Source organism: Calypte anna, chromosome 8 (assembly GCF_003957555.1).
Source record: "Calypte anna isolate BGI_N300 chromosome 8, bCalAnn1_v1.p, whole genome shotgun sequence".
In the NCBI taxonomy this organism is placed as follows: Eukaryota; Metazoa; Chordata; class Aves; order Apodiformes; family Trochilidae; genus Calypte; species Calypte anna.
Window position 1 is genome coordinate 21,786,646 of NC_044254.1, and position 26,872 is coordinate 21,813,517.

At 41.4% G+C, this 26,872-nt stretch overlaps 1 protein-coding gene across 5 annotated transcripts in view; it reads left to right on the forward strand.

Annotated features, from left to right (window-relative positions):
- Nucleotides 1-26,872, forward strand: part of MAST2 (microtubule associated serine/threonine kinase 2) — a 202,771-nt gene extending 175,899 nt beyond the window's left edge. For 4 of the 5 annotated variants that reach the window (XM_030454793.1, XM_030454791.1, XM_030454792.1 and 1 more), the window contains 14 exons: nt 904-1,042; nt 1,468-1,600; nt 2,943-3,108; nt 4,140-4,241; nt 5,787-5,909; nt 8,534-8,643; nt 11,058-11,212; nt 11,976-12,280; nt 14,922-15,137; nt 16,838-17,064; nt 18,492-18,614; nt 19,647-19,783; nt 20,012-20,199; nt 20,928-26,872. In XM_030454793.1, the coding sequence (XP_030310653.1) occupies nt 904-1,042; nt 1,468-1,600; nt 2,943-3,108; nt 4,140-4,241; nt 5,787-5,909; nt 8,534-8,643; nt 11,058-11,212; nt 11,976-12,280; nt 14,922-15,137; nt 16,838-17,064; nt 18,492-18,614; nt 19,647-19,783; nt 20,012-20,199; nt 20,928-23,005 (4,202 nt within the window). In that variant the 3' untranslated portion in view covers nt 23,006-26,872. The remainder of the gene's footprint in view (nt 1-903; nt 1,043-1,467; nt 1,601-2,942; nt 3,109-4,139; nt 4,242-5,786; nt 5,910-8,533; nt 8,644-11,057; nt 11,213-11,975; nt 12,281-14,921; nt 15,138-16,837; nt 17,065-18,491; nt 18,615-19,646; nt 19,784-20,011; nt 20,200-20,927) is intronic. The other variant, XM_030454795.1, reaches the window with a different exon arrangement.

The window sequence follows — 26,872 nt, forward strand, 5'->3', positions numbered from 1 at the left end:
ATTCTCCTATGGGATGGCATGGCTAGATCCATAACACATTTGCTTGGCATTACAGTGAGAACAAGACAGTAAAGAAATGTCAGCAAGGAACACAGTCTTTGTTCTTTAGCAGCCTTTTTAAAAATACATGCTGGTGGGGTAGTTGTTTGTTTTGTTTATTCTTTGGAATTTTATTTTATCACTGTATCTTACTGTAAGCAACATATTTCCACTGATGGGTAGGAGTAATTTCTTATGCCTGTCTTGCCTGGCTGAGACTTTATGAGAAATAAGCTTATAGTTATTGTATCCATACTTTTTCAGATAAATTACTGGAATTAAAACAGATGTGTTGACATAAAAAAATTTAATATTTATATTAAAAGTATTAAAAATATTAAAAGTAGACAGGAAAGTCAAATGAAATGTGTGGCTAGTGTGCCTTAAGAAGCTTTAATAAAGGCCCCACAGACTTTATTCCTTGAGTACCACTATGTCTAAAGGTGTGGCTGCCTCTCCATGTGTAGGGACCCATTTAGGAGCTGTGGAGGTGTTTACTTACTATTTTAAGAAGCTTGTGTATCAGAAGTAGAATGGATCTCAGTGGTGGGAAGCAAAGACTTTTATAGAGAGGACAAATAGACATGAATTGCCCTCCCTTCAAGGCTTGCTTCTGACTTGGAAATGGCATCTGCATGGCTTTTATGCAAACATGGCCAGCACACCTGGATTTCAATTTTCCTAAGATTTTAATATCTGTTCGAAGCTCAAGACAGAGTAAAGAGGGAGCTTGAGAATTCAGGCTAACAGGTTCAAGAGAGAAACTGCCTGTGGGAAGTTTAATCTGGTTTTGCAGTCCAGTAGCTGTTCTTTCTTACTGATAGTTGTGGTTTCACTGTGCCGTATTTGCAAATTTTTTTCTAGGAGGTGATTGTGCTACACTTCTCAAGAACATTGGTGCTCTACCTGTTGATATGGCAAGGATGTATTTTGCTGAGACTGTTCTGGCATTGGAATACCTACACAATTATGGGATTGTTCATCGTGACCTAAAACCTGACAAGTAAGTCTTTCTCTCCAGCTTCTGAAGAGATAAAGAGCCATTTCTTCAGGGGCTTTCTCCATAGGCACAAGGACATGGGGTATGGAGACTGTAGAGATCTTCAGTGGCATCTGACAAGTAGGAGCTTTTATCTATTCTCTTGCTACTGTTGTAAAACCAGATAGACACTGAGAAAAGTTGGGAAGAATGTCTTCAGATATTATCTCAAACCTGTTGCTACACTGATAAAATAATGGCAGAAGGCAGCCTGGTTTCTATGAGCCTTGGCAGCTCTGTGATACTCAGTTACATAGCAGTTTTCTTCCAGGTGTTTGATGGAGTCATAATGCTGAGAACTTGCTTAGCATTATTGTGTTCTTTTTTTTTTAATTGCTTTTGGGAAACAATTACTTGAATGTTGGGTTATTTTGCTGCTTCTCTTCTAGTCTCCTGATAACTTCCATGGGTCACATTAAACTAACAGACTTCGGACTGTCTAAAATTGGGTTAATGAGTCTTACAACTAATCTGTATGAAGGACACATTGAGAAAGATACCAGGGAGTTCCTGGACAAGCAGGTAAGCTGGAAAAGTTTGTCTGTTGATGTGGGATCAGATGCAGGATTCTGTCTCGGGATATAATTGAAGTTTGTAGCACTCCCACTCCACATCATCACTGTGATGTGTGTTGTTGAATGGGGGGAAAAGATAAAGTCCATTCTCATGTTTGTGTATAAATTCATATTGTTATTTCAACTTCTTGTTTTGGAGTGATGCATTTCAACTCTTAGTTTAGGATATTGAAAGTGTGGCCCAGGCAGCAGTGCAGGTGTGACCAGAATTTGGTTTAGGGATGTAACACAGTTTTTGCTGTAACGTTGTTCCACGGTCTCCCCCTTCTGGTGCTTAGAAAGTTCCTGACAAGTTCCTGTATGTTTCTTTGTGTAATTTTGCCTGATGGCTTAAACATTGATTTTTATCCCCGTGATATTTACTAAAGGTAATTTTTCTCCTTAACCTTTGCTTTACAAGGCTTAACCAGCTGAGTTCTTGTGGATAACAAGATAGATTTTCCTTTGATGAACGAACAGCTTTTCCATGCACCTATTTCACCTTGAGCTGCTATTTCCTGGGCATAGTTGGCAGGAACTGCACTGTTCTGGGTGCAGGATCACCAGTGCTTTGTGTACTGGAATTTAAAAGTACTCTTGTCTTCTGAAAATACCTAGGGTGGCAGCTGAATTTTCTCTTTTAGCTATGGCAAGTGATAATTCATTATCATCTTGTGGCATTGTCTTCCTCTGCAATGTTTTTTTTTCAACAGGAATTTGCTTTGCTTACAGGATCAAAGTCTTGCACTTTGGCAGTGTTCCATTTTTAAAAACTATTTTGTTACTGTTGCTGCTCATAATCCTGAGGCAACCTGGATCTTCCAGTGTGGTTTCCTCAGCCATTGTCTGTGCCAGCTATACCTCCCAGGTTTAAATGCTGAAGTGTGTAATCATGCTGTGCTGCTAAGTCTGCATCTGTGACACCAAATTCTGCTAGCAAATTTGTCAAAATTTGAGGTTTGTCAAAACTCAGTTCCTGACAGCTATAGCTGTGCCAGTAGGCATCCACCATGCAGACAGACCTAGACACATAGAATATGTATTTTTCCCATATGCTTTGCTATTTCTGCACTAAAGAACTACTTAGCTGGCTTACCCACACAAGAAACATTTCATAGCATTTCTGTGCAGATAATGTGTTCCTTAAATACAGATTTTTGCCCTGTGGAAGTGGTACAGAGCGTAGAGTGGTTAGTGGCAAAATATTAATAACTACCTTGTAAAGCTCTGAGAGGGAGGGAACAGGGAAAAGTTCTGATGTGACTTTGGTGATTTGTAGGTTTATTTCTTTCTTGTGTGTTTCACTTGAGGTCTGTGGGACTCCGGAATACATCGCGCCAGAAGTCATCCTGCGCCAGGGCTATGGGAAGCCCGTGGACTGGTGGGCCATGGGAATTATCCTGTATGAGTTTCTGGTTGGCTGTGTTCCTTTCTTTGGGGACACACCTGAAGAGCTGTTTGGACAAGTGATCAGTGGTATGTGTCTGATCTGGTTCTGAAAGAGTTTCAGAGTGTGCCATGAAATAAAACCTTGAAAATAACGAGGAATCCACAGTTCAGTCAGGAAAGAAAAACAGTATAAAATAATGGGGTTTAATTTAAAAATATTTATCTTTGTGTAGCATCCATCTGATTCCAGCTGTCAAAAGTTATTGAGCTGCTTAACATGTTGCTGGATATTTCTGTCCTGCATGGTGTGGGATTCACACAAATCCTTGTGGGACTGGGGAAACTTATTTGGGTATTTTCTGTTCTGTCTTTTAACTTAAATGATGGAGCATATGAAAGGAACAGCCACCAACTCATCTAATTCAGTCTGATTTTAGTTATGTAGGTGCAAATGTCAGTCAATTAGTAATTGTATAGTTGAAATAAAAAGGAAGCTCTAAGCTTAACACTTTGAAGCTCTTGTACTTGGTACCCTCATGTCTTGTGGCTTTTTAAAACCTGTCTCTTGCTTGGAGCTGGACAAATGATTGCTTTGTCTTCTCTCAGTGAATATGCCAGTAAAAACATTTCCTTTGGGAATGCTTTCTGAAACAGTAAATTTTTAACACATTTGGCAAATGTCCTTTGAAAAAAGCTAAATTCAGCAAAGAACTGAATATGATGCATGAAATTGTTACCTGTGGATTTTTCTCTCTCTTCCAAGTATAATGAGCATGGAATGTGCAGGCATGAGATAGAGCCACAGCATTGTCAGTGGCATTGTTTATGGATTGTCACCAAAGTCCCATTTCATACTTTATTAATAGAGTTCTTAATGCTATTTTTTTTCTCTGCAAGCACTGCTTGGATTGACAGCAGCTTTAGCTGACACTGAATTTTTATGCATTTTGGAAAATGTCAATGCTTGAATTATATTAAGTATGCAAGCTGCTGATTTAAAGGTATTTATGGTTATGGGGCAGTCCTGAATACTGCATTTTACAGTAAAGAAATGTGAATGGTTATTCACATTGGTTATGAATCTGGTAGAAAACACCAAGTTTTTTTTTTGTTCCCAGATGAAATTGCCTGGCCAGAAGGTGATGATGCTCTGCCACCAGATGCTCAGGACCTCATTTCCAAGCTTCTCCGCCAAAATCCTCTGGAAAGAATGGGAACAGGTAGGAACCTAGTGCACAGGAAAGTAGTAGCCAGAAGCAGGAAGAGAAGCTACTTTGCCAGTGATGTACACCCACCCATGCTGAAAAATGCTCGTCTGGAGCTGGGAAACAATTTATACTGGGTTCAGTGAATCTTGTAAGATAAATTCAGAGAATTAGTGTAGATTGTATGTGAGTCAGATGGATTTTACTGTCATGTTTGGAAAACAAGAAAGGGGCTCCATCAGCTTGGCAAAATAACTTCTGAAATTTGTGCTGTTCCATCAAAGGCTTGAGAATTGTGTCTCCATTTGAATAGTGTATAATCAGATTTCTTTGAAGTTCTCTTTGACTAGAGGCCTAATCCCCTACATGGATGTGAACTCCTGGGTGTAATAAAATAAATGAAAACTTTTCTGTTTCTTGAAGCCTGAACTGTAGAATACTCCAAACATAAAGCTTAAGTCTGATAATCTTTTTGGAAAAGTTAGATGTATATGTCAATCTTTTGATTTAAAGTTTATTAGCCAATACTTCTCATTTCCTGATAGTAAATAACCATAAATAATCTCTAGCTAAACTCTTGTTTTAAAACAGGTTGTCTGCTTCATTGATTTGATTTGTTTGATTTAATTTTGGATTTTCAATTGGAAACTACACTTTAAAGATAAAATAAAACATAAATATGTTACAATTTAAAGCTATATATATCCAGCAGACTTAACATATGCACACAAGGATGATGAAAATCATGAATTAATAATGATATCAGATGGTTTTCACATGTTCTTTACTTCAAGTCTATGTACTTGAAAGATGTTGCTGTCATGGAAAAAATGTAGTTTCTTGCCTTGTAAAATGAGATGATGGACTGATTTTTAAAGTTTTTTAAAAAAATTTCTTATATACCTGTAATGCTGAGACTGCTGTTCAGCTTGGTATCTCATAGTGCCACTGGCACTCAGCAAGCCTTTTATCTCTTTTCCTCTGCTATTCTCTTTTTTTAAAAGACAGTAACAGCTTTTATGAATACTAATTTCATTTGATAAAAAATGCACATACTAGTAGAGAGATAATCCATAGTTTCTCCTTCTGGGTACCCAAGCTTCTGAGCTTTATGACAAAAGATACTAATTCAGGAAGATGCTTTCAGTTCTTGCCTTTCTTTAAGCACATGGATGAGTTTATTTGTGAGAGTGGAGCTACTCACATGTAAGAACTTTTCTGAGTTTACTGTCTATTTAGCTATGAGCAAGATGGTATTTAGAGTTTGGAGATTTTAAATTAAGATGTTAATTAGTTCTTAATCCTGCAGCTTGCTGTGGAATGTAACAGCAGATGTTGTCTTCCAGCCAGTTTGGTCATGTGTTGTCATTAAACAGAAAGAGGAGGTGGGAAGGAGGAAATCTTGTTCAGATTTTATCCTGTGTTACCACTTTGGTAAAAGGTTAAGTTGTTTCTCAAAATTCCTGGAAAACTTGTGACTTAAATGTATTCAGGTACATTCTCCTAGGCTCTAAATATTTTTAGGGTTTATTTTTCTTGTTATGCAAATTCTTCTTTCAGGTAGTGCCTTTGAAGTGAAACAGCATCGGTTCTTTAAAGATTTGGACTGGAATGGATTACTTCGTCAGAAAGCTGAATTTATCCCACAGTTGGAATCTGAGGATGACACAAGCTATTTTGACAGTAAGACTAAAGATTCAGCCTAAATGGCATAATATTTTTTGTGTGTATTTCATTTTTGAAATTGTTACAGATATGTCATAGTTAGCAATTAAATAAAATGCTCAATGGAAATTCCTTTAAAAAAATTCAGTTGAATGCCAAGTAAAGTTTCTTTGAGGGCAAATGGATTTTAAATGAAAAAACACTGCTGCTAAAGTGAATTGGCCTTTTACTGGTGCCTGTGGTGATGCCAGCCACGGCCCTGCAGTGAGGGGTGCTGTGGCTGTTATGCTGGGTTTATTACAGTATTTCCAAAGCATTTGTTAAATCCAACTTCCATGAGTTTTTGAACAATATTATTTTTCCCTAGTGACTGTTTTCAGCCAATAAATTTTATTCTTTTAAAAAACCAAACAAAACCCAAACATTGAAGGCAAGTATGTAGGGAAAATTCTTTAGAGTTTTAAAGTAACTTAGGTTACTTTAAATGTACTGCAAATGTATCACCTTATTTTAGTATTGTTAACTCTAATGAGATATGAAGTGCCTGTCTGGTGTGTATAAATGTCTGTGAACTGCCATGGTATCAGTGCTATGAGAGATTCCTGGTATTCCCAGATAAGCACCAGACAGAGTTGGGTGCTCCTGGGAGAGAAGGGAGGAGTGTCATGTGAGGGATGGAGAGGCCTCTGTCCCTAGAGCCTCTGCTCTCTTGCTTTTCTCATTTGACCTGTGGACCTGAGCAGGTGGAAGGGGCTTGGGCTCATCACTGGTTGGGGGTCCTTCCCCCCCCCCTCCAGCTGCAGCACAGGATAATACCAGGCTATTTCAGTTCCCTGAGCTATGGAAATTTCTGTCCTATTTTGATGGAATCTCTTCCATCCTTCTCCCAAGGACTGACTCCATATGAAGCATGATTTTGCCCTGCTCCTGAGCTTTCCTCAGGGTGAAGGGAGGGAGAGAGATGGCTGCCTCCACCCTCTTGGCTGCCACGCTGCAAAAGCTGAGATCCTATTTAGATAGTGCTCTCCTAGTGTGGGGAAGAGGCTTTTAGGTTAGGGGTTGGGTGGAGAGAGAGATAGATTAGGAAATCTCCATGCACTGGCTGCAGGGAGCAATTTGAGCTAAGCCATGCAGAGGTGTGTTCTGCACATCCTGAGGTTGTACTGGTACAGCATACACACAGAAAGCAAGGAGGTGTTGGGTTCCCACCACTAATTGGACTTATTGGACATTGAAACCTGAGCTCTGGTTGCTGAATTGGATCAGTGGTAGGGAGAGGCTCAGCACAGCAGCTGTGAGTGGATCCTGGTGTGTAAAAGCACCATGTTATGTTCAGTGGTGCAAATCACTGGGTCTGTCATGTAGGAATGATGGCAAATTCCCCAAGTGCCCAGGTATGCTCAGCAGGTTATTGGGGTGACTTTGATGTGAGTCCTTTAAAAAGGCTGGAATTCTCACGTCAGGATATATCTCACATAGACATTGATAAGAGTTGACATTGCTGCTATAAACCCTAATGCAGAAAAATTTTGGAATTTATAAAAGGAGCTTTCTGGCTGATACAGTGCAGCAAATTTGGCTCAGTATAGCTATCAGCTTTCTGTAGCCAAACTTATTAACGGCTGCCCCACAAAATCCAGTGTGGCTGGCTTAGAAATCCAGAGCTGCAAATCTCAAAGCACAAAATCTCTTTGGAGGCAGTTTAGATTTTTGCATTAAAAAATAGCTTTGCATATTGGCTGCTTGCCCATTTTCTTTCACAAAATCTAATCCTTTTTCTAGTTGTAGGAGGAGAAGGAGTATTTTTTTGGGGGTAAATATTTTTATTTTTTAAAGAGGGCTGGTATGGATGTATGCAGGGCAGACTTCGTGCAATCATAAAGCTGTTTATTGGAAATTGGGACAGTGAATTGATTCTGTGTTTCCTTTCATATCATTGTTTGCCATAGGGAAGAAATATCCATATCATGAAGGCTCTGTAGTATTAGACACCTGCTGAGTATCAGCTGCTTTTAGACTATAATATAAATGCTGATATAAATTCATAGGAAGGAGGTATTCTTCTCTGCTAATTGTACAGGATCACAAAATTGTCATGGTTGGTGAAAACCTCTATGATCACTGTGTCCAACTGTCAACATCCTCTCCTTCCTCAAAATAAAATAAAGAAAAATAAAAAAGCCCACTAGAGCATGTCGCAAAATGCCTCAAAGGGAGGTGACTCCACCACCTCCTTGGGTAGACGTTCCAACACCCAGCTCTCAGTAAAGAAATTCCTCCTCATAACTAAACCTCCCCTGGTGCAACTTCAGACCATTTCCTCTACTCCTGTCTTTATTTACTTGAGAAAAGAGGCCATCACCCACCCCACTACAACCTCCTTTCAGATAGGTGTAGATAGCAGTAAGGTCTCCTCTCAGCCTCCTTTTTTCCAAATTGAGCAATCCCAGTTCCCTCAGCCTCTCCTCAGAGGACTTGTTCCTATGAGTACAACTGGCAGGGTATATTTCAGTAGTAAGGAAAATACTCTGCATGATGTATAAACACTCAAAGTTCGTGTAAGAACACAAGCAAGAATGCTTGAGGTGTGTGAGTTATTAACACTCCCCACACTGATGAAATGTACCATGTATTGTGCACAGCCCGTTCGGAACGGTACCAACACCTGGATTCAGAAGAAGAGGAGGACACTAATGATGATGATCATGTGGAAATTCGGCAGTTTTCCTCATGCTCACCAAGGTTCAGCAAGGTAGGACATGCTGCCTTCTTGAAAGAAAAAAATCTAGAGAGGTACACATATTCATTACTTTGTATGGGGTAGATCTTCATCATGCAGAAATGTGGGAGTCACATGGTGTTTACTGTTCACAGGGAAAGAAAAAACTGTTTATTTTGTGATAGTTTGTGGCCAATTAGAAGATGAGTGTAAGAATAATTGAAGAATGGGATTCTGTATTTTTTAATGTTTTACTAATATGCAGGGTACCAGAGAGATCTCTCCTGTGATACAGTTGGACGCTGGCATAGGGAGCATCCAAAGCTTATTTGCTTTGAACAGTGTCATTCTGAAAGGGTCTTCCAGTTGGTAACAAGATGCTATTAGATTGAAATTGATTCTGACATTTTGGATTAATGGTCTAAAATCAAAGGGATGCCATGCAGTAAGAGCACAGGTGGAGTTTACGCCTCTGGTGTTCATTGTCTCAAATGCAGCCTGAGGAGCAAAGGCAAGGCAACAATTTCAAAGAGAAAGATCTGGGCAGATAATGCATTGTGAGTGAGATGTGCCAAATTATTGAAGCAAAGAGGCAGTTGCCATACTGGGTGAGCACGAATATTTTCTGCAGGGAAAGTGAAGAAATCCTTTCCATCTGCTTTCCATCTGCAGTAGGAAGGCGATAGATGGGATACTCTGTCCTGTTCTGGGCACTGTTCTTGAAAATAAGTATGGACAGTAAAAGAGAGTCCAAATGAAAACAATCAGAATTATTAGAAATCTACCAAATGTAAAACCTAGTATGTTTCCAAATGCATACTAGAAGGAAAGAAGTACATTGGTCTTCTTGTTCTGCCCAGAAATGATACGAAATGATGGGCACAAAGGAAGTATAGGGTAGATGATAAGGAAAAGTTTTCAATATTGAACAATAATAAAGCACTGGCATGGGTTGCCTGAGGAATTTGTACAGTTTCTATCAGTGGTGGCTTTCAAGAACAAGTTGGAGAAACATGTCAGTGGTTATAAGATATCTGGTTCTGCTTGAGGTGGGGAAATGAATGGGAAGCCCTGAGGAGGTCCTTTCTAGACATGCTTTCTGGATTCAGTCTGTGCAGGTCTCTCGTTCTTACATGGGTGATCTGAAATAAAAAGCTGGAATTCTGGACATTTTTAAGTAGTACAACTCCACTGTTAGTATGGATAAAAAAAAGTGTGTTCAGGGAGGGGGAGAGGGGAGAAGAAATGATGTTTTGAGGTCAGCCCGCTCTGTTAATTGCATTTCCCTCTTCTTGATGAGATGGGAGTAGGAATTTTACTTAGAGCCTGTGAAAAGATATTTTAGTTTTTCATTAAAGTTTTTCCAGATTTTCATTACCAAAGTCAGTTTTGAAACACCAGTTCATTCTTTGTCCTCAGCCAGGCTACTGTGGCTTAAGTAACAGTTGCCATTATTTTATGGAGTTGCTCCTGATTTGCATCACCAAAAGTACGTTTAAAATTGGATCTGAGGATTAGCTGGGGTTTTGAAAAAGTTCTCAGGAGTACATAAGGGTTTCTTTTTTCCACCTTTTCTCACCATGAGTATTGTTCATCTGTAAGACTGAAGCTTTTCTTTAGGGTTCAGTGTTTTTGCCACAAAGAGAAAAAGTTCACTTTTAATGAATTTATTTTAAGACCTGGAAAATTATACAGCATTTGTAATGTGGGAGGCATAAAAGGCTCATTATATTTTGAAATTCTTGTCTGACAATTCAGCCATATGATTTATTAATAGTTATCTTGTTGATGCTCTGAATTTTTAATAACATTATTTTCATTAATCTCTTCTTGTGTAAATTAGGTCCACAGTCAAATGTAGTTTTAAAGGATGGATTTTTTTGCTTAATCATTTAATTATTTAAAGACGGCTGTAAAACCAAGAAAGGCACTTTCATTAGGCTGTCAGCATTATAGTTGATTCCTTGAGGAGGGCAGGACTTTTTTGTTCTGAAATAAGCTTGGGGCAATGCTGATAGACTGGTGATAATGAAATGGGGTCATGAGCGTGATGCCTATCACTGAATTGAATTTGTGTAGTAAGATTTCAAGATCCAGATGCCAGCCTTGCAGAGCCTGCTTTAGCAATAACTCCTCTTAGGTCTGAAAATTGTTAAAACAAAAAAATGAAGTAGTTTCAAAAAGTCTTTGTGTTTCTGTGGTGTGCTGGGCTGTTTTCAGAGGACAGGTGTAGGGTGCTGTTACAGAAAAGCATGTGGAATGTTTGTGAAGCTTACCTTTTCCCATTCCTCCCTGGCACACTTGGGACATGTCATACCTGTGTCATTTTGTCTAAGAACATTCCTGGGCTCATCCTTTCAGGGATTATCACCATTTTGAGAAGAGATTGTGTCCCTTGATGAGAAGGTTTGTTTTCTCTGTACAGAAGTATCTGTTGCTATGTGCAGGTGTACAGCAGCATGGAACGTCTTTCCATCCATGAAGAGAGGAAGACTCCTCCACCAACTAAACGGAGTCTGAGTGAAGAAAAAGATGACCGACTGGACAGCCTCGGTGGCTTGAAGAGTCGAGACCGCAGCTGGGTGATTGGATCTCCTGAAATGTAAGTTCTGTAGAACTCAATCTTTTGGTTTCTCGTGACATGTGAGAAAGACTGACTTATGCCAAAACTTTCTGACCAACTGTTAAGGCAAGGATGCTTCATATGACATATAGCTGCAGGTGAAGCCTGAAGAATGGAATAAATACGTGAAAATGAATGTATAGAAGTGATCTAGTCCTTCAGTGTACCTAATTAAGTACTAACTTCTAAATTAGTAGCACATACTTTTAAATAAATTTGAGGGGATTATAATTTTCAGTAAAGCTTTCATTTGTGGAAAGGTTAGTTATGGTGGAGATGTACAAACAGCATTTTTTTTTCTCAGGCATAAATTAATCCAGTCTGCTATTACCAGACTTCTGCCATTTGTCACAAATCAGTCAAACTACTAGGAGAGTCCAAAGTTTCTAAAGTTCCAAATATTAAAAAAAAAAGTTGTGTTCTAATAAAAATGTCAGTGAAATATATGAATGCCCAGAATCTGGTTTTATTCCTTCCTTTCTTAGAAGCTTAACAATGAAATATACTGGAAATCTAGTCTCAGGTGATGCCCCAAATCTTTTCTGTTTGAAGTCCTAATGTTGTAGCTCAAGCTCCTAACTCTCATGTTCTTTCATGTTCATGTATTGTAGAACAATACGTTCTAAAGCCAACATGTATTGGCATTAGAGGTGTGAATTGAGTCTGTGGCCTATTTTCACCCTTTAAAGTTCATCATCCCCCCTGAGTTAATTGAGGGGCTCTGTCTTGCTCTCTCTCTTAGACTGCGGAAGCGCTTGTCCATGTCTGAATCCTCACACACAGAGAGTGACTCCAGCCCACCCCTCACCGTCCGACGCCGCTGCTCGGGCCTTCTTGATATGCCCCGTTTTGCCATCTCTGCTGAGGATGAGGGAACTGTTCTCAAGAGACCCCAGTCTGAGGGGATGCTCTTATCAGCTGTGCAGTCACGGGAGGGGTTACCAGTCCCCATTCCAGAACAGCCTCTGGAGCAAGAGCTGCAGCTTGAAGGTGATGCTGGGCCCACCACCCCCTCCACAGCCGTCAGCAGCGCCTCAACAGTGACAGGTGAGTGCTTGGTGTGGTGGTGTCGTGGTCCCCAGGAAAGCTGTGTTATCTTGCAGATATTAATTCTGTAAAACTGTGGATTTGGATGTGAGTGGTGTGAATGTCTTGTGCTAAGCAGTTTTGTTGGTACAGTTTTGAGCCTGTGCTTGTCTTTGAAATAACATCCGTGATTTAATCTCTTCACAATTACATCTTATATTTCAGTCCTGTCACTTCAAATATTTGAGGTCTTCTCATGCTTCAGACCTATGCAGTCTGTGCCTACATAGAACCACTGGTGCCTACTGAGCATTAGTCAGAACAGATCACTGGAATATGGGTGGCAGTCATAGTAACAGATCCTCACTTCCTGTGGTTTTGTTTATCTGGAAAGTTCTAGTTCAGAGGAGAGACTTGACATTTGCTAGGAAAGTGTGGTCTGTGTCAGGGACATGCCACTTGTTCTCTCAGCAAAATAGCCCAAAATTTAGCCATGTTGCAGGCTTTAAAAAACCAGCATAGATTTAGTAGAGCAGGTCTTAGAAACCAGATCTCAGAAGCTTTGTCCATCCTGAGGCCATTCTTCAGTACTGGGATGAGTGGGACCTTTGCTGTGATGATGCCCTGGGCTGCTGTGGTGCAGTTCTGGGCTCTGAGTGCTGGAGTGTCTCAATCTCCTGCCCTTCCTAGGGCACATGGAAGGCAGAGGGTGAAGCTGCCTGTGTCTGAGTACAGAGGAAGCCAGAGCTGGGAAATGGTGGGAAGTAGCAAGGAGAAATAAAAGGAAATTTGGCTTAATGAAAGAGAGCAGTTGAATTGAAGGTTGGCAAGATAATTTTTGAGAAGGAAGATATATTTGGGGAAGAACTAGATTGTAGCTTTAAAGAACGAGGACAGTTGGGTAAGAAAATAAGAAACAAGTTGTCAGAGGAGACTGGGTCAAGCAGGCAAAATAGTTGTGAATGCATTGAGGATGGAAAGGAGAGGAAAGGGGGTACTGGACAAGGAGTCAGAGTGGCAGCAAGGCTGGACAAGGTGAAGGGCAGATGTGATGGTGGATTGATAGAAGAAGGTGAAAATGCCTTGGAGGAAACTTGCCTCTAGACTAGTAAAGGCAAAGATCCCCACATCTCATTATTCCTCTTCTGCAATGCAGTCTGTGAAATTGCCTCCAAAACCGCCCCATTTCCCTGTATGGCTCATCTTCCCAGAACAGGCCTGGTGCTGCCATCACGTACTCTGTTAAACCATGGGAAAAGGAGTAGGGGTGAAATGAAGCTACAACATACATGGATGATACCGTGCCATAGTGGAACCTTAGTTTCTCAGTTTCATACTGAAAGCTTAGAAACATGTTATTAAAAATTGCAAGAACCCTTTCATTGCAAATTTGATAATCTACAAGTTGAAGTGGACAAAAATGTAACATCCCTGGGCAGTCTGCTCCCCTGAGCCTACTGCATGAGAGCAATCTTTAATGCAGCACATGGGATTCAGGGATGCCATTGCTTCAGTGTCCCCAGCCTGCAAAGTTAAGTCAGAGGCAGAAGACTTCAAGAGAAGAATTTCATTCTCGTCACTGTCTCAGGGTGCTCCTCTAACCTGTATCACAGCCGTTTCATGCACAGCCTCCAATTCCAAGTTCCTCATTGTCTGGGAGCCTTATTTGAAACTCTGTGGCTGTTAAATGTTGAGCTGGCATCTGCTACTGAGGTTTATGGGAATGGTGCTTTGAATTTTTATTTTCATGGTACTTCCTGCTTTACTTAGTATTCAGAGCAGTGGTGCCCACTTAAATAACGATGATCAATGTTTTGTTCTGTCCTCATTGTTCAAAACGTGGCCCTTAGGCTTTATTTATTGCATGCTGCTTAAAATTTGCTTTTGAAGACAGAATGATTAATTTCCCTTGTGGACTTGCTGTGATGTTCACCACTTTCATTTCTGAGCACCTTGTAAATTCTAATTAATGTTATTTTCACAGTGCCCCTTTAAGATGTCAGATGGGGAACTGAGACACAGGGCTTGAGTACAGCACCCCCAGTCCCCAGCATCTGCTGTTGTTGCGCGCCCAGTCTGATTTTCAAGATTATTTTGCATTTTATGTATAATTGTAGCAGGTTAAATAATTGAAGACTAAATCGGAATGGTGCACAAAAGGGGGCAAATTAGAGTTGTCTTTGCAACCCGCATTTTTACTTTCCCTAACTTTAATACCTTAGAATTCTCTTAAAGTGAATTTATTATGTGCAACTCCAGCGGAACCTGGTTCTTCTGTTACAGGCAGTTTTACCTTTAAGATTGACAGTTCTTGCTGATTGTAAAAATGGAGCACTTTTCATGAACCTGTTTTCATCTATGAACGATGCTATTGAAATGGCTTGTCTGCAGAACTGCACTGCAGCTTTAGGATTCATGTAACTGCTACTGAGCAATGTGATTTCATTAGCAAGCTTTTCCAACAGACCAGAAGCTGCTAATTTTCTGTATTCAGAATAACACCATTTCTGTAAATAAAAATTCAAGCCCTGGGGTTTCTTCTTAGGAAAATTTACTCTTGGACTTCGTGTAAACATGACTTTGATTTAATGTATTTTGCCTGTAGGGGAATAGACTGTTAGGAATTCCCTGTGGTTCTAATCTGTTTTAATTTAAACTGTAGCTGGGAGCACTGCAGATTTCTCTGATCCACGCGCTCGCAGTAATAGCAATGAAGGCCCAGACCTTACCACTCCAAAAGCCATCAGCGATTTGGCAGTGCGGCGGGCACGACACAGGTTGCTCTCTGGGGAATCAGGGGAGAAACGTACCTCGAGACCTGTCAATAAAGTGATTAAATCAGCATCCGCTACTGCCTTGTCTCTCCTGATTCCCTCAGGTAAGAAATGCCCCGGGTGAGGCATTGTCAGAATCTGCAAGGACTAAACAAAAGGTCTGCAGACAGATCCTCCCCTTTCCCTCTCCTGGAATAATGCCCTCGCTGGCAGGAGGGGAGAGATCTAACTCCTACAATTGGTTTAATATTTACTGCTCAGCAGGGTAATGAACACTGCTTTGCCACAGACCAGGAGTGTTGCGTGTGTGGTCCGACTGCAGCTTCTGCAAATGGCAGCTGGGCCCTATTCTTTCCCCAGTTCTGTTTAAATTGGCTCCTTGCTGGTCTCTAGACATTGGTGCAGAGAGGAAGTATGTAGAGATGGGATGATTTTAACCCTCAAGGTACTATTTTCTGGGTGACACATGGTGTTGTTTGGGGACTGTGTGTGTCTGGCGCGTTTGTACCCCAGGAAGTTTCAGTAACTCCAGGTAACTTGGTTGAAATTGGATGTTCAAGAATTCCATAGTGTAAGTAACTCACAAAGCAGGTTAATGCTGAACAGCTTACCTAATGTTCCTAATGCCAGGTGGTAATGTCTGGGGAACAGCCCAACCATGCCGAGCTGTGACAGACCCGTTCAGCAGGACCTCTCCCTACAAGGACCTTTTCCCTTTTTCCAGAGGATAATTCAGTGCTCTATTTCCAGGACCGTACCTGTTCCTGCCTGTATGGGAGCAGGAGGTTGCAGCTGGGCCATGAGTGCCAACCCAGCAGAACTTGCTGGCAGAGCAGTACCTGCCTCTCCCTCTCAGCCAGGGAGCTGGAGGCAGGTATGTGGCTGCTTCTTGGCACCAGCATGGTGATGCACGTTTCATTTCTTGTGGTTTGGGCATTGGTTGCTTTTCAAACTACAAGGTCCCTCCTGAAAGTCTCTAAAATGTGTATTTAATCACCCAGCACAGGTTCCTCTAGAGCTTTTCTCCTCTGCCAGGTAAATATGTGATGGGCAGTTGGGCAGGTGTTTCTTAATGGATTAGGGATTACCTTTCACATCTGCATTTAATGTTCCTACTCTTTGATTTATTTTACTCATATTGACCAGCTTCATTTTAAAATGAGAGTTCTGTATTTGCTTTATAATTTTAAAAGCGGATTTTGTTCCACTAGCAAATAGAGTCATGTAGTTTATCTGGTAGCCCAGCCATCAACAGCCTGTTTGGGAATCTCACTAAAATACACTTGTGATGCTGTTTTTCAGTAGCAAAGTCTGCAGTAGCTCATGTAGCTTGTGAATTTAGACCACTAGCAAAACTACCTAGGTGTTGTCTGATTGCCTGCTGATTTTGATTTATCTCAGCACTGACGAGTAATTTGCACTAAGACGTAGAAACTGTCTGATCTTTTGGGAGGGGAAAATCATAACCTTGAAATGGGGTGTCCAAAATTGTGCCTAGAGTGAATGCTTGTGATGGGCTATAAACCCCTGAAAAACAAAGTAAACACTGTGAGCAAACCATAATCTTAGGCGAGCAGTGCTGCTGTGTTAAGTACACACCTCCAAATGTGCTTTTTGGAAACTCTGCTGAATTTTGTATTTGGAAGCATGACTTTGCTGAAGCTGCTTCACTCAGCTCTGACGAAGACCACAACCTTTAAGAGCACTGGTAGAGATGGTTTCCTAGCTGTTCTCTAACAAGAATTTTCTCTCTTTTGGAGGCCTGGTTTCCTAATTTTTGCCCACCTTTGTGTCATCACTGTAGATCACCACACGTGTTCTCCATTGGCCAGTCCAATGTCACCTCATTCTCTCTCCTCCAACCCATCTTCGAGGGACTCTTCACCCAGCCGCGACTTTTCTCCTGCTATCGCAAACCTGAAACCACCAATCATCATCCATCGGGCTGGAAAGAAATACGGTTTCACTCTCCGGGCCATTCGCGTCTATATGGGTGACAGTGATATCTACACTGTGCATCACATGGTCTGGGTATGTCTCTGTTTTTCTCCAAAGAGTACCCTTGGGGCCAGAAATGCATCTAGCCAGGGCTGTGGGATTTAACTCTATAAATTGTGTTTTGCCACTCTGTTTTCTCTCTCCCTATTTGGACCCAAAGTTTTCTTTTTGGGGTGAGGGAAACCCTTTAAGTATTAATAAGGTAATAACAGCACTTTGGGGTTTACCTGTAGAAGTTTTCAATCCCATCACAGAACCACAACCTTTCTTCTTTCTTCCCTGGTTACATGAATCCACCTTCTTTCACCTGTAGCACATCCCTAAAAGCATGTTTCTGTGTGCATAACCTCTTTTTCTTTATTGGGATTGTTGCACGAGGGTCAGTCATAGCTAATTTGCTCAGACCTCTCTTAGTGATTATAGCCTGCTTCTCATCAGTTCAGTCCACTGGGGTTTTCCAAGCAGTTGCTTGGAATTGATTATAAGCCCTAAAGCATTGCTGCTGCTATACTGCCTAGGGATTTAGCTCTTGGCTTAGTTTTGTGCTGTGCTAAAAGGTCTGGTTTCCATGTCTGTAACTCTTTCTTCCTGTTAATTCTGCTTCTTGATCTCCGTGTTCCTTTTTTGTTAATGTATATGACTTCTAGGAATGATCCATCCCCTGAAGCAGTGGTTTGAATTGAGCAGTTAGAGAAAATGAAGTTGGGGTAAAGGGGGTTCATTTCCTTGTATCTCCATGTTCATTAGACAGTTTGAACTTTGTATGCTTTGGTCATCATTTACCTAGAAAAATAATCTGAAGCTGCATTTTTATCTTGCTCCTCTCTGGTTTCCTTGAAAAATGCTGAGTTTCTCAAGATACCAATTTGTAGTCTTTTCAAGCTAGAGGGAGAGTTGCAGTATTCTCAGGTGTGTTTGTCTCCTCACTGTAAAGGAGTTTTAACTTTCTGAACAGTGATGAGGAAAGGCTACGCATTCATGGGGAAAAAAATCTCATGTGTAGTAGATTAACAAAGGTAAAGCCACGGCACAGAGTCTTGTTTAAATGTCTTTTGGCCTTTGTGGTTTCCAGCATGTACATGGAAGGATACTGGATTTGGGATGGCAAAGAGATTGAAAAAGATTGAATGCTTGTCTGGGAACTAAGAGTATCTAGTTAACATTCCTGAGTCCTGAAAATTTTTGGAAGTCTGCTAAGCCTTTTGCTTTGGGAGGAGCTGGTTTCTTGATCAGCTTAACCATCCTGGCTGGCTGCCTTGGATTGGGAGAAGACTGGCAGGGTGCTTGGGGAGGAGTGGAAGAGCACAGATTTTTGTGCTTGGCTGTGCCAGTCTCTGGTTTCTTTCACCATTCTTTGATGCCCCTGATGCAGCAAGAGTTGAGCTGGGCTTTGAGTCTGATCTGGCCAGAAATTTTGTACATTCCTCTTCTCAAGTGAGTCGTCCCCTTCTCGTTGCCAGCACGTGGAGGAAGGTGGTCCAGCAAATGAAGCAGGGCTGCGTGAAGGGGATCTGATAACCCATGTCAACGGGGAACCAGTCCATGGACTGGTGCACACAGAAGTGGTGGAGCTGATTCTGAAGGTAGGCACTCAGCACTGTTAATTTTGGAAAGTAGATGGTAGGCAAAATATGAGACAGCTTGTTTAAAATGCTGTAGGTGTGTGATTGGTGTTGTCTGCAATGGAAATAGGCACACAGCACCTGGCCTTTGTTTTGTGAAAACTCATTGCTCTAGCTTGATCCTTAAATCTCCAAAATTGTCTGCATGCAATTTAAGCTGAACTCTAAATAATTTTCTGTAAGAAATAAGGACCCATCAGATACATTTTTATCAGCAGTAGAGAGAAAGCTTAATAAGATTTAAGTATACCTTTCCTTAAACATCACTTCAAGAAACAAATGCCTTAAAATTTTTCCAAATTACTTTTATATTTTGCCTTTAGGCTGTGCTAATGTTATTAGCTCTTAATACTGCTTTCTCAAGGATTATTCCTAGTGGTATTTAAAAGCAGCTTTGTAATGGTTGGTCTTAAAATTATCCAGTTAAATGATTTGCGTTTTGATACCTCTGCTGAGCTGAATCCATTTATGGAAATAAAATTCAAAGTTTTGGACTGTTTCAGAAGACAGAAGTCTTTGGGATTGCAAACAGACAAGGGATATCCTTTTTTTCTACGACAAGGCAAGCCGTGCTCTCTGTTGTAGATTTATCATGATAGATGCCTGATACACTCACATCTGCCATCAGTCAGAGCACTGGGAATAGGATTGCTGACAGAATATCAGTTTGTTCAAGTTTCCAAGTGTTACAAGTATTAAATTGAGACAGTTAGGATCTCAGTGGGAGAGGTCAGATGCTTTTCTCCCTGCTCTGGGAAGCTTTACCTACCAGCTGGGGTCTGAGCTAATCATTTGTGAAAGCCTGACTAAAGAGGGCTCACTCTCAGCAATTCCTTAATAGATGATAGGTGGAAATGCAAAAGGGGAAATGGAGTTTGACAAAGGATTACAAAATGGCAGGCAGCAATAAACTAGCAGCTGACCTGCTTAGCCTGCAGGTCTGCTTTAAGTAGCCACCTTTTAAGCAAGGTCTCTGTGTCCTGTTTCTGACAGAGTGGAAATAAAGTGTCTATCTCCACCACACCATTTGAGAACACGTCCATCAAAGTTGGACCAGCTCGAAAGGCCAGCTACAAATCCAAGATGGCTCGTAGGAACAAGAAGAGCAAAACTAAGGATGGTCAAGAAAGGTTGGTTTTGATCTTTCTCTGTGAAAATTACATGGTAGCCAAAATAATGTAAGAGAGATCATGTCAGAGCAATTTGTAGATAGTGTACATCATCAGGTACATCCTTTATTTCTTTCCTTTTTGCTTTCTTTTTCTCTTTAACTGTGCAATAAAATTGACTGGAATATGCCAATATAGGGCAAATAAATAATTTGTGCTTGTAAACAACTTCTGAATGCTCTCCTGCAGTAAGAAGAAGAGCTCTTTGTTGAGGAAAATCACTAAACAGGCATCACTGCTTCACACCAGCCGGAGTTTATCTTCACTAAACCGCTCTCTGTCTTCTGGAGAAAGTGTGCCAGGATCTCCAACTCACAACCTCTCTCCTCGGTCACCAACACAGAGTTACAGATCCACTCCCGAGTCTGTACACTCAGGTAAAGAAAAAAGAAAAATAAACAAAACAAGACAAAACCCCACATCCATACAAAAATCCAAAACAACCTGGAGGAGATTTTTGCTTATTGATTAGTCTTTGAAGTAAAATGCACAGCAGCAGGTGGTAGATCTATTTGTGAAGTAAAATGACAGCTGTGATGTCGATTAGTTTAAGGATGGAGGTATTCTCTTTCATTGATTCATTTAAAAATGAAAATCCATATCTCCTTTTAAGAATGCATTTGCTGTACTACAGCATCCTTTCGCTTTGATGCAAATGTGTTTTGTAAGTTGCAGTGTTCTTATAGCAGTTTGACATATTTTCTATATTAGTTCAGAGAAAAGGAACCAAAACAGTGTGGCAAAGTCATACAAAAAAAATTGAATCAGCTGATGGAATAAAGAGATTGTCTTCCTGAGAATAGCATTGAAACACATAATCTATCTGTTTAGAGGTTTTATCTGAAAGAAACATCTGATAGCAGAGTGTTTCTTACTATATTCTGGTATTGTGTGACAATGATAGGAATTTTCCATCAGAAGCCATGCAATACTTCCTTGGTATATTGCTGCAGTGCTTCGTGGTAGCATGGCATTCTGCCTGGATTTCACATGTGTTATTTTTCAATAACTTTTTTCATGGTCAAATATGTATTAATCTTCTTAGTCTTTTTTTGTTTGTTTGTTTCCTCTCTTTTTTTTTTTTTTCTCTCTCCCCTCTTTTTAGTTGGTGGCAATTCTTCCCAGAGCAGCTCTCCCAGTTCCAGTGTTCCCAATTCTCCAGCCAGCTCCGGACACATCCGACCCAGCTCTCTGCATGGACTGGCACCAAAGCTGCAAAGGCAGTACCGATCCCCGAGGCGTAAATCAGCAGGGAACATCCCTCTGTCACCCCTGGCTCACACTCCCTCACCAACCCCCCAGTCCACATCACCACAGCGCTCCCCATCTCCTTTACCAGGACACTCGGTTGGCAGCTCCAGTATTATTCAGTCTTTTCCAGTAAAACTACACTCCTCTCCACCCCTGGTGAGACAAATTTCTCGCCCCAAAAGTGCTGAGCCACCAAGGTCTCCTTTGCTGAAGAGAGTGCAGTCAGCCGAGAAGCTGGCTGCCTCCCTGTCCTCTTCTGAGAAGAAGCTGACATCCTCACGTAAGCACAGCTTGGATATTTCTCACTCTGAGTTTAAGAAGGAAATGCTCCAGAGGGATCCGAGCCTCCAGAGCTTACAAGAATCTGCAAATGAAATGACGAGTGGCAAACTGGGGCTGGCAGAAAAAGGGATGTTGCAGAAGCCAGGTTCACGCAAGTTGGGTGCTATTCGACAGGACAGGGTGGAGAGAAGGGAGTCTCTGCAAAAGCAAGAGGCCATCAGAGAAGTGGATTCTTCTGAGGATGAAACGGATGATGGTTCTGAAGATAGTCAGGATGGGAGAAGATTGGACAAGCCCCTCAACAGTGGAGACCAAGGCTCAGATTCTTTTAATGAGGATAGTAAGTTTTCATCTAAATTGGAAAGCAAGGATAGTATTGAAGACGATGCCTTTCTACCTGAAGATCCAAAAGGTATGGAAGATTTGCAGAAGGGAAACAATCAACAAGCCAAGCCTGTTTCAGAGCCACTGCAAATCACTGTGCACCCTTCCCCATCAGAGGTCCTCCCGAGAACTTCTCCAGAAAAATCAGCTAGTTCAGAAAAGCCATTCCTAAGATCAGAAACAACTGCAAAAGAACATAAATTGCCAGAAAACAAAACTTTTGAGTGTTTAAGTCCAAAAGATAAGTCTTCTGAAGCAATCAAAGACCTAGGGACAACTACAAGTACTCGAAAAACAATAGTCCACACAGAAAATTTACAGTGCCCATCTATCAAACTCTTGGAACTTGAACAAGGGGACCCTTCAGGGGCCTCATGTGCTAAGCTTGACTTGAAAAACCCTCTACTAACAGAAACCAGTCACAAAAAACAGGATTCCAAACCTCTGCTAGCACCTCCTCCATGGTGCACAGCAAGCGTGAGCACTCCTCTCTTGGTAAGCCCTGCAGATCGCAATGAGAAGGATGTCAAGGAGACACTTCAGCCTCCAGAACAGCACAGCACCTCATTTCTGTCTCCTGGAAGTGCGAGAGAAATGTCCCCAAAAAATCCTGGTACTGAAAAGCAGCCCAGCTCATCCCAGGCAGAGAGTGCTTCCACCACCACCAAAACGAGCCCAGCAGGTCCCGGATCCTCCACGCTCCTCGTCCCTGGTGCTATTGAAAAAGCTCTCTCTGTGACTCAGCTTGTGCCACTAGCTCAGAGTGTGCTGGGCCCTCTGAAGCTCGGTATGTCTGCTTCTGGAGAGGTGGAAAAGAGAAAGGATTTCCCCCATTTGGGTGCCTCCTGTAAAGAAGAGAGGGATTCGAAGCAAAAAAGGCAGGAAGCTTCACAAACAGGAGCGTGTCAAGAGAAAGCCAAACCACCCAGCACAGAAACCCTGACCACGAGGAGTGGATCCTGTGCAGAGTCCTTAAGCTCAGCAAAGATCTGGGAAGCAGCTTGTCCCGTGGTGGCAAAAAAGGAGACAATTTTGTGCAGTGCTAAAGCATCTGACTCGCTGGGAGGTAGCTGCAAAATCACTCCATCGAAAGAGCTGTCGCAAGCTCTTGGACAAGCAGCTCTGAGAGCCTCTCCTCTGCCAGATGGCAGCACGAGGCCCTGTAAAGATGGGACTCTTGCACAAGCAAAAAGCAAAGAGGTTGGAAATCAGTTTAAAATACAAGACTTTCCCCTGTCACATGATGGTGCTGTCAAGAAAACATAGCAGCATCCCTAGGACACATGGACTAGAGCGTTCTACATTCAAAATAGAGACTGCATGTTTGAATTTTGTAATATACACTAATATAAAATAGAACTTGTGTACATCTATTTTTGGGAGGGTTTTTTTCATACTGTTTTTTGTGTTTTTTCATCCTTGTTATTCTATTTTTGTACACAGTAATGCTTGCCATTTGAGGTCTCTTTAGAACAGGGTATCTTTAAAGCAGGGCTTAAGAAACAGTGTGTTGATTTTATTATTTTTTTTTCCTTTCCAGACCTTTTATTTTGCCTGAGTTTAGGGCCTGTTGTGCTCTTCCTTCTAATCCTGCATTTATTTGAGATCCCAAAAATTCTGAGTACCAAAAAAGGCAGCTTACTTTTAAATTTCTGCTTTTCATCCTCTTTGAAATGCCATTGAAATTCACAAATTTCAAGTTTTTTCTTTGAATTTACAATCTGGTGTCCTTTGAAAAGGAGAAACTACTCCCTTGTCCACAAGTTACTCTGGAACTGCAAACCCTCTTTGGTTTGACAAGCAAAGACCTCTTTGTCACCATGTGAGTTCACTGTCCTGCATCCTTAGAGGATGCACAGGCAGGGAACTTGGCTGGAGGGGTCAGACAGAGAGAGATCCCTGTCTTCTCTTTAAAGACAGTCAAAGTATTTTTCAGTGGAACTTTCAGAAAGAGTAATATACATTTTCAATTTAATTATCAGAAAGAGAAATCTCCAATCTGTAAGCTGGTTTGGGGGGACATTGTTTTTACTTATCCTTTATGGGATACCTGGCAACTTTCCCCTCTGTTTTAAAGTTTTTTAATGGTGTTTTATCTTCCTTTCTCTGGCTTCAATTCATGGCGTGTCCTGCCTCAGAATATGTGACCCCAGGAAAGGGGTGCCTTGTAGGTTGGTTTTAAAGTAGAAAAATTTGTAGTCATGTGTTCTCCAGTATGTCTTGGGTAAAGTTATCTCAATGATAAATGACCTTTGGAGACTTTTCTCTCTCTTGGTGAGTCTAAATAGGTAGGGATTTTAAGGTGTTCCGTAACATTTCTGAATTGGGGCCTGGGAAACCTGCTGAGTTTTCTGAATCTGCCCGTTTTAAAAACAAAAAGCCTATGAAGAGTTCTGACTCCTCCAGTTCTGTGGACAAGTTGCAAGCAGACTTCAAAACACATGTGATATTTTAAGATTTCAACTCTGATAGCTAGATCATTTCCTCTGCTGAGGTCACTTTCCATTTAAAAAAAAATTACTCTTTGCTCTTAGGTTTAGACATTGCTTTGCTTTCAGTGTGACTGACTGGATAACAGTGCTCTTTGCTGAGGATTGGATCAATAATAATACACCAATAAATGTGTCAAGTGGTGATACTGTAGCACTGTAAGCCATTTCTTCATCCAATTAAAGGTTCCTCTCAATGAACACACCTGTCATTTGTCCCAGATTGTGCTCAGCTTTGATTCTAGTCTTGTCTGAGTGTATCTCCCTGTGGACCACCCGCAAGGTCTAGTATCCTGCTCACTGGCTTACTGTTAGAATGCAACAGTATTTCAAGCTAAAACCTGCCCATGTTGGTCTGATTTCATTACATCGCTGCCTTCTCCATTGTCTTGGCTTTTTCTGGACTTGAAGCTACAGTTTGCTTCCCCTAAATACAAATATATTTTCATCCAGGAATACATTTTCTCCATCTCTTTCAACTTTGTTTCGGCTCGGTCTACAAATCACAAAAATTTCTGGACTCCTGCCCTGCTTCTTTCTCTATAGTCGTTGTTTGCGCCCATTATATACTTGATTTTGGCTGCTTGGATATGATCTCTGGACCAAGTTTTGGTTTGGTTTGAGCTTTGTTTTTTAACATGTTTAAATGAGTGTTTGCTCTGTGTGTCTGTGTGAACATGTAGGGTGTTGTTAGTACACTAACCAAAGCCTTGATGCTCCCAGATAGCTCGTTGTTAAATCTTGCTGTGATGGTATTGAGAGCAGAGCCTGCTGCACTGTCCCTTTGCTTTTTTTCCTGGAATCCACAGGCAATTCATATACACTTGGTTTACAACTATGAACTGCAATATTTCCACTGCCTTGTGAGGGTCCTGGGTATCTCTGTCTCTTGTTGATGAGCATCATTCTATGCTGATTTGAAGCAATAGCAAGTGAGGAACAGACCTGGCAGGATCTGGTACTTGAGGTGGCTGGTTGTCTCCCCAGTGGGTTGATCTGCTGAAAAAAAATGCTGAGAATCAGGGTCCAATTGGTAGAATGGTATAGGATAAAATAGATGGGAACAGTGAAAAATTGATTCAGCATCCTGAGTCTGTGGTAATTGCAAAGACAAGCCTCAAGCTTATCCCCTGAGAAGAGCACCTAACCTTGGTGAGATGGAAGTCTCTACAAATGAAATCAATACCCAGAGCTGCATGAGGATGTGGCCTGACCTGGCTGTGCCCTGGCTGACGGGTCCCAGTTTCCCTCTTGCCATGACAGAGCTTATTCCATGTGTGCTCCCCAGGAATCCACGATGGGCTCTGTGTTTAAAAAAACCTAACAGGAAAACCAACCTCCTTCTTGAGAGGGTTTTGTAACCTGGGCCAGGTAAGTGTTTAGTTACCTCTTCTGCAGCTATGGTAAAGCTATCAGTGCAATTTAAACCCCCCTGGTTTTTGGAAACCAAAGCCAAGCAGCGTTACCAGGAAAGCATCCCCTGCTCCTGGGCAGTCCTGCAGTTTCCCTTGGTGCAGCAGGTGCCCCATCGTCCCAGTTCCACCGTCCGTCAAATTTATGTGGTGCACCCTAGCAAAAATGTTTGGGGAAAAAAATTGTGATAATAAACCACCAGGTAGATACACCAAGGCTCATTCCTTGCTCTGCTAAAAATTGCTTAAATACCTTCTCAGATAAGCTTGCAAAATGTGTCAGGGAGGAATGACATGTTGGAAAAGCTGTGTGTGAAGAGTGAGAATACATTTCCCAGTGCAGGACGGGACGCCCAGTGCCTGAGTGAAGCATTCAGCAAGCCAAGGACATGGCCTGTGTAGATAACACTGAGTCAGACAGGTGGGAAATGGAAGTTGTGTGTGTTTGGTGAATGAGCTGTGCGTATGACCATCTACATGGGTTACTTTCTTGCTTTGTTTTCCCTGTTTCCTTGTGCTGGCTTGGATTAGTCTCCCAGTCCTTGTCTGGTTTGGAATGACAGCATCCAAGCTGGTTCCAGCCTCTGCAGCTTCTCTGCTCCTGCATCCAGACAGTGCATTCCTGCCCCGTGCCTCATTTCAGTGTTATTTTTCCCTTTGTCTCTTACTGTTGCAAACTAAGAGAAATGGATGATATTTATTGTAAATATTAGACTTTAGCATTGTAATGGCCACTCCTGGGTCTGAATGTCAGAGGCCTTTGGCTGCTAATATACTAAAGAGTGCTTGCTGGGGAAGGGGTAGGAGTGACCAGTGGTTTTGGTTGCCACACTTGCATTAAGGTGTGATTTGGAGTATTTTAAATTTTTATTTTATTTTTTTTCTTCTGAAGAGGGGAGGATCAAGTCTTTCTCTGGTTTTCTCTTACTGGATGTGAAGGATAAATCTGTACTTCTAGTAGAAGATTTGACAGAAGTGTGTGTTTACGTTGTGTTCGATTACCATATCCAGGTGGCTGTGAGAGCACCTCCTGAGCTGGGCTCTGCCAAGCTTCCAAGCTGTGTCACTCAGCACTTAGCTAGATAAGAGAAAGTGTGGAATTTCTGTGTTTTTAGAAACTTGAACAATTGCCACATAATAGCGGTGCAATAATTTTTATTCATGTTGTACCTGCATGTTTGATGTTCAAATCCTCCTCCAAAATAAATAATTTTTTTTTTTTTTAACATAAA